An 8,148-nucleotide genomic window follows, 5' to 3' on the forward strand; every position below is an offset into this window, starting at 1 on the left:
AATGCTAGTGTTTTGTGCTTGAGAACTGATGGGAATTTCTGAAACATTAGTAATTGTTTTCCATAATAGAGCTCTGGCTAGTGTTCAAAAAGTCAAGTATTTGGATATTACTGAACATCAAGGATAAAGGACAATATTGAATAATTGCTTTTAAGCAATTAGTAATTACTCTCATATGCTTGCATCATGTGAAACAGGAGTTTTGTGTCAAAATAGTACATGCTGATGTAATCTAAGACTGCCATAGTGCATATACACAATAGAGAAAAGTTTTTTACAGAAAATCTTCATTTTAGCAATTCTTAATCTTTTAATACTTTGCTTTTGTCCATTATTAACAGTCTTGTGAGGAAAAATATAGCTGGACCTAGACTTGTCTTTAAGAGTCATTCTCTTAGCTGGAAGTTGAATCTGAAAAGCAGTACCAAATGTTTTATAAATTAGTTGAAAATTACTTGAATTACATTCTCTGATTCTCTCTTGTCAGTGCTTGCCGTTGTGATTTTTTTTAAATTTTTTTTAGCAACTAAGAATGGTTGAAAATACTCATATGTGAATTTACCAGTGTCCTGGTTTCGGCCAAGATAGAGTTAATTTTCTTCCTAGTAGCTGGCATAGTGCTGTGTTTTGGATTTAGTATGAGAATAATGTTGATAACACCCTGATGGTTTAGTTGTTGCTAAGTAGTGGTTACCCTAAGTCAAGGACTTTTTCAGCTTCCCCTGCTCTGCCAGGTGCACAAGAAGCTGGGAGGGGGCACAGGCAGGGCACCTGACCCAAACTGGCCAAAGGGGGATTCCAGAACATAGGATGTCATGCTTAGTAGATAAACAGGGGATTTGGCTAAGGGACAGCAATCACTGCTCGGGGACAGGCTGAGCATCAGTCAGCAGGTGGTGAGCAATTGCATTGTGCATCACTTGTTTTGTGTATTTCTCCCCCCTCGCCCCCCACGCTGTTTGATTAAACTGCCTTTATCTCAACCCACAGGTTTTACTTCTTTTTCCTTTCCTGATTCTCTCCCCCATCCCACCAGGGCAGGGGGAGGGTGAGCAGGAGTCTCTGTGGTGCTTAGTTGCCAACTGGGGTTAAACCATGACAACTGAAAAGCTCCAGAACTTAAGAAATATGTAACATCATACAGAGTGTAAGTCCAGAAGAAAAACCTTGATGTTACTCAGTCCCATTCCTACTGCCTCTCTTCTTTTTGTGTGACCCCTCACACATAAACTGTATTTCTGGGGACCCCACAGTCCCCCATGCCCATTGCAGAAATGAAGAAAGTAGTGGCTTCAGGGGGATTCAGGTGTATGAGGGACAGGATTGGAAATTATTGCCAGTATTTATACCTGCCAAAGAGTTAGGTGTTGTAACTCTTGTTCTGTTCTTCTGCCCATGAGCACCTTCTCGTAGGCCCTCAGGTACCTGCCTCTTAATGTTTGTTCCGTAAGTAGTTCACTCCCCAGTGCTCCTCAGCAGGGTTTACCAGTTTAGGCTTGGCTTCTTACAACTTCCTGGTTTAATGTGAGTGTACATGACTGACGGGGAACCAGTGGTTTAGCCTGACCATCTGGTTTATTGCAGACTGCTCGGTTTCACTGGGCACCATCTACTGGGCCCAGCGACTTTGGTGTGGGTTGTAAATTTTCTAGTCCAGCAACAAGGATACATAAGATGGATATGCATTTCTGCCTCATTGCAAATGCAGGATGGAAATGACTGTACATCCACCAGTAATAGAACAGTGCCTGACATAGATTTCCTGATAGATTTTTTTTTTTATATATATATATAATCTTTTTGTCTTTAATCTTGTTACCTGCTTTTGTTTCATTGACTCCTTTGACTTCTGTAAATTCTGTTAAATCATAGCTTATTGACTAACATATTTCTTCCTTTTCCCCATATGCATATATGTGCATGTGTATGTATACAGAATTTATATAGCTTTTATACATTACAGCTTTTATGCACCATAAGGATGGCCTTAATTTCCAGCTTCTGCAAATACTTTTCACTTTGCATTTCCAATCATGTTCAATTCCACTGACTGCTTTTAAGCTTTGGCAAACTGGCCACAGCAAAGCTTCAGCTCTTCATAATATACTTTAGTCACATGCCCTGTTTACACAAAGTAAAACAACCAGAACAACCTCCATAGTCACTGATTATTAGCTTGGTACATATTACTGGTTCATTGTGTAATAGTTACTGTGTTAACAGTTGTCTTCTATTATTTTAGAAGCCTTATGGAAGGTTTACATGAGTTGCCAACAAATATAGCCCTGGGGGAGTAACTGGGGATAACAATTTTTCATCCAGTCAGAGGCTTAAAGAACATTTCACCCTGTTCTCTGTTTATGCTTGTTAGTATATAATGATTTCCACTAATAACTCTGGGTTTAATTTTACTAGTCAAAAGTCCTGTTGGTTGTCTGTTACTCTGTAGTCTGTAATGTTGTCTTTGATCTCTCTCCCACTCTTCCTACTCTGTCTGTAGTGAACAATTGAAACCTCTAATATTTTAATGTTCTAATAAGATGTAACGCCACCTTTCAGTCATACCAATCGCATTACTCCTCCAGTGTAAAAGGAGGTAGACAAAGATATATGAAATGTAATCTGTTAAGTATATAAGGCAGTTTGGCATTAGTAAAGCGTTAAATGGAATGTTGTGTGCAGTTCTGGGCAAAGCACTAAAGACAACGAAACAGTAGGAGATAAGGAGAACAATCAGAATGCTTGGAGATTTGGATAAGTGAGGCAAGACACAAATGCAAACAGTCTTCAGATACATAAGAAACAACTACAGAAAGGAAGGGAAGATCTAATGTTCAACTCCATGGTGGCTAGGACAACTAGGCTTAGCTGGTATTGAGAGACTGCCTGTACATTAGGAAGAAAAATTCAACTGTTAAGAATCATAGAATCATAGAATTGTTTGGGTTGGAAGGGACCTTTAGAGGTCATCTAGTCCACCCACCCCTGCAGTGACCAAGGACATCTTCAGCTAGATCAGGTTGCTGAGAGCCCCGTCCAACCTGACCTTGAATCTTTCCAGGGATGGGGCATCTACGACCTCTCTGGGCAACCTGTGCTAGTGTTTCACCACCCTCATTGTAAAGAATTTCTTCCTTATATCTAATCTGAATCTGCCCTCTTTTAGTTTAAAACCATTAGCCCTTGTCCTATCACAACAGGCCCTGGTAAAAAGTCTTTCTCAGTCTTCTTAAAAGCTCCCTTTATATACTGAAAGGCTGCAATAAAGTCTCCCTAGAGCCTTCTGTTCTCCAAGCTGAACAGCCCCAACTCTCTCAGGCTTTCTTTATAGGAGAGATGTACCAGCCCTCGGATCATCTTCGTGGCCCTCCTCTGGACCCGCTGCAACAGGTCCATGTCTTTCCTATGCCGGGGGCTCCAGAGCTGGATGCAGTACTCCAGGTGGTGTCCCACCAGAGTGGAGTAGAGGGGCAGAACCACTGCCCTCAACCTGCTGGCCACACTTCTTGTGATGCAGTCCAGGATATGATTGGTCTTCTGGGCTGTGAGTGCACATTGCCAGCTCATGTCCAGTTTTCCACCCACTGGTACCCTCAAGTCCTTCTCAGCAGGGCTGCTCTCAATGCCTTCATCCCCCAGCCTGTACCAATACCGGCGATTGCCGCAACTCAAGTGCAGGACCTTGTACTTCACCTTGTCGAACCTCATAAGGTTCACATGGGCCCACTTCTCAAGCTTGTCCAGGTCCTTCAGGATGGCATCCCATCCCTCAGGCATGTCAACCACACTACTCAGCTTGGTGTTGTCTGCAAACTTGCTGAGGGCACACTCAATCCCACTCTCTGTGTCATTGATGAAGATGTTGGTATTGGTCCAACGGTATGGACCCCTGAGGGACATGGACATCACTTGCCACCAATACCCCTCTGGACGTTGAGCCATTGACCACTACCCTCTGGATGCAACCATCCAACCAATTCCTCATCCACCTTAAGAGTCTACCCACCAAATCCCTCTTTCTCCAATTTAGAGAGAAGGATGTTGTGGGAGGACCACATCAAAGGCTTTACAGAAGTCCAGATAGATGACATCCATAGCTCCTCCCTTGTCTGCTAAGGACAGGGTAGCTAAACATAGGCTTAGATTATTTTAACAGTGGACTTACTAGGCCTGGAGCATAGTAGATCCTCCAGGAAACTACACTTCTTTCTTCAGTATGCCCTGCCGCTTTCTGCAACCCAGGAGTGAGGGATTAAGATTGTCTGAGAAGGAGCTTTTGCCACCCCAGATGCTTCCCAGAACTCCAAAGACTTCCAGAAATGCTAGAATTGTACTGAGGTGGTTGTACTTAGTGTAGGGTAGTTTGTGACTGCATCAAGATTATAATGGAATTTCTCTTCCCAAACTTTGAATTGTGTTTCCAAGAACTTGAGTGGGTAATCTTAGTAGCATTTGATCTCTTTCAGGATGTGATGTATAGCCCTGTTAGCATGTAAGGGCTTAGTGACATTATTTCCAAGGCATTGAGGCTCATCTTGTTTGGTTTTTCTTCTTTTCTGTTTGTCTGTTATCAGTAAGTCATCTCCTCTCTGCTTCATTCTTGAGGTTGGCCCAGTCAGGTTTTTAGTTCAGTAGATTATAGCAATTCAAGAGCACCAGTTGTGAAGATAGCATTTTGATTCTTTTTACTCTGGTAATAGATTTCCAAAAGCAATTATTCCCAAAATAGATATATATTACAGTCATATTGTAGAACTAGTCATTTCATATAATGAAATGTGTTTTCAGTTCTCTTATGAAATGATTGGAAATAGCAGGTGGGTGCAACATATAAACCACAGTAGCAGACATGCAATATTAATAAACACCCACAAATTTGTAGACTACTTCTATAACAGATCTTAAAAATTTGTAATCACATGCATACACCCATGCACGCATCTATAGAAATACAAGTATCCCTAGCCCCTTGCAGCCCGTGTGGGTTTCAAGCAGCACCCGCTCTTCTGGGAGTGTGGGTGCCCCTAACTGCATGTCTCCTCTGGGAGACGTGGGTGCTTTAGCTTTGCACGTAACTCTGTTATTCCCTAAAATCTGTTGTTCCCTACAGTCTGCTGATCCATAGGCCATTGAGAAAGCTCTCCACCAGGTCACATGTGCCCACCTGATCTGTGGGTCACTGCCTGCTGCACCCCAAACTGCTGTCGCACCATCTAAGGTGCGGCTGCTCACGGCATCCATCAGGCCTGGATGGAGGCGGCAGTGGTGGCAGGGCAATTTCTCACACTGTCAGGTCAGGTTTTGAGCATCGCTCTGTTCCACTCCAGCATCTTTTATCCCTCGTATGAATCTTCATGCTGCTTTTAATACTTCCAGAGCTGATTCCTTCTTTGTTTCAGAATTTTGTTATTCCGTGGTTACCATGTAATCCACCTGAGGGTCACCACCTTTAGCACAATGAGTCTGTTGGGGCAAACACTTCTCAGACAGTTGGAGGTGTTGCATTCACACACACAGTTTATGCTTATATTTCTGTCACACCAACTGTTGTTATCCAGGCCTTTCTGCAAAGGGTGGGCTGTGCAGGCAAGCACCACCACAGGAATTAGGATGTTGCCCATATATATATAAGTATGTATATGTACATGGACCTTGTGAGCATGCCTTCATCACAAGTGCTGGAGCTCAAAGTACATGATATGTTGTAATATTCTGTTCACTAACTGTACTGGATTAGAGCCTCAGGTAGCTGTATCCCTGTTAATATCCTGACCAAAACCAATTTGTTGGGGTAATTAACCAAATAGGTTCTAATCTAATGGGAGAGTCTACTTGTCGCAGTCATAATTAAATGCCCAAAGCAGAGTTTCTTTATGTACCTGCTACAGCAATGCCAGTCATTTTGGAGAAATTCTTGAGTTTCTATATATTTCATATGAAAAGCAAGTCAGCAAGAAGGTATTAAAAAAAATCATAGTACCGGTCCCGTTAGTCTGAAACGTTGTCATTTAATAAAACGACTGATTCACAATATATGCTTGCCATCTCTCGTGCTTCATAAATGATCGTCATTTTTATGTAGCCCACTAGGTGGCACTTGTTACTTAGAAGTTTGTTTGCACTCAGCCCTGGGCTCTAGGATTGCAGTTCTTTCATGACATTTAGATTTCCAGCTTGATGTCATCTGTAAAAAATAATCAGTACTATTACATCAGTATAAATACTCTGATGTGATAATGCTGTAAGATTTTCTTCTCTTTTCTTGGGTCCTATGTGGCAAAGCAGCATTTATATACAATAGCATTTATATTTCTACAGGTATCAGACATTCAGGCAAGAACAGCACTGCTTACGTGGTCCCCTCCATGCAGTGATACCAGAGAAGATGCTGACAAGAGTGACATACCAGATGTTTATACTTATGAAGTAATGATTTCAAATACCGGAAAAGATGGAAAGTACAAAACCGTATACATGTAGGTGTTCTTTATTTTCATTTAATTGCTGTTGCATTGAATTTTGTGGCTTAAAACTTCATTAAAAATCTACCTGTTGTCCAGAGATTTAAGTAGTCAGCAGTTTTGTGCAACTTCTCTTTTGAAACAAACTACTTTTTTCGGTACAATTGGTTGTGGTTTATTACTGAAGTCTCTACCATCAATTAGAATTTAAAGACTTTGTTCTCAGATGTTGGAAGCATGTTTTAATATCACTTAGCTGCATTCCAACCAGCTGCACTAGAAACTATGAGTTCTCAATTAGTGAGATGTACAAGTAGTGAGAAATACAAATTGTATTTGTAGTTATTTACTTACAGCACATGCTTCTGCTCCCAGTAAGGTTATCCCTCCCTTCCTGAAAACACTTTTGGTAAGAGAACATTCCTAATATATGAAATAAAGTAAGTAGATTCACACAGAATATAACTCTAGCAGCAGCAAAACAAACAAAAGTCTTCAACTCTTTCATTCTTAATACCAAGGTTTTCAATGGGTTTTTTGCAACTTGGAGAAATGTAACAGAAAATTTACCATTAAGGGCATGGAGCTCTCTAATTTAAGTTCTTAATCTTTGTATTTAGCTAGTTTATCTTAGTCACCTTCCATGGATTTCTTAGAAGCAGTACATGAATCACGAGTTGGATAGCCCTATCCTAGAAGCTTAGAAGAAAAGAAAGCAGCTTTGCTAAAGTAAGCTCATGTCAGTAAAAGCAGACTAATAGATGTCACTGAGGTGCCTTTTCTGTTTACTGGGCTCTGACAAGTAGGTATATACCATCATTTACAGTTTTAGAGAATCATTTTTGCAAGGCTGAACTGAGCTTCTAAAGGCCCAAGTACTTGATTGTTTTTTGTGTAATAAAATACATGCATACAAATGCAGCTGGTCTTACTGAGTACAGAGGAAAATAATTATTCTTAAAAAACCCAAACAGAAAAACAAACTCCCTCCAAAACCACCAGGTTTCATTTTACTGTATTTAACAACAGAAAGAAACTGTTAGCAAATATTTCTTAGAAGGAGTGTTAGGTGGATGGATTAGATGATGTGTGTCTTTTTATAAATGTATGGAATTCTGAAACAGTCTCTTAAACTAAATCATATCTCTTTCCAGTGGAGAAGAAAATAAAGTTACTGTAAATGATCTCAGGCCAGCAACTGATTACCATGCAAAGTGAGTATCTCCTTCTCTATTCATTAAATTCAGTGGAAATCTTTTAAAAGTTTCATTGGATCTGTGTATTTGCATAAGTCTTCAGAGAGTCTTTACCACATCTCACTCTCCTTTGAGTCACAAATAAGCATTTTTTGCTTAGCTGACTACTCAGTCCATTTTGGAAAACAGAGAATTCTTGCACCCTCATCGAACACCCATGCTCTTTACTTCTCATGTTGTGCCAGAACAGTGACATTTTTCTGTCCTTTGGGCCAGGCACAGATTCTGTGTGCTATCTCTGTTTCCCAGAGGCAGCAGAGGGATGTACCTTGCACGAGAACATGCTCACTGCTGGCCACCTGAGGGTCAGGTTATGCTGCTTACGCTTTGCTCCAGCAGATCAGTGAATCTGACCCTTTATGCATTACTAAATATGCCCCTAGCTCAACATAATTCTACCCTTCTAGCAGAATTTGCTGCTTTGCTATGTC

General features: G+C 40.9%; 1 protein-coding gene across 4 annotated transcripts in view; it reads left to right on the plus strand.

Annotated features, from left to right (window-relative positions):
- FNDC3A (fibronectin type III domain containing 3A) overlaps positions 1 to 8,148 on the plus strand; it is a 109,157-nt gene that overhangs the window by 69,319 nt on the left and 31,690 nt on the right. For all 4 annotated transcript variants that reach the window (XM_009644791.2, XM_035900322.1, XM_035900319.1 and 1 more), the window contains 2 exons: positions 6,319 to 6,476; positions 7,616 to 7,675. In XM_009644791.2, coding sequence (XP_009643086.1) covers positions 6,319 to 6,476; positions 7,616 to 7,675 — 218 coding nt within the window. The remainder of the gene's footprint in view (positions 1 to 6,318; positions 6,477 to 7,615; positions 7,676 to 8,148) is intronic.

This window comes from Egretta garzetta, unplaced genomic scaffold (assembly GCF_000687185.1).
Source record: "Egretta garzetta isolate BGI_Z169 unplaced genomic scaffold, ASM68718v1 scaffold268, whole genome shotgun sequence".
NCBI classification, from domain to species: Eukaryota; Metazoa; Chordata; class Aves; order Pelecaniformes; family Ardeidae; genus Egretta; species Egretta garzetta.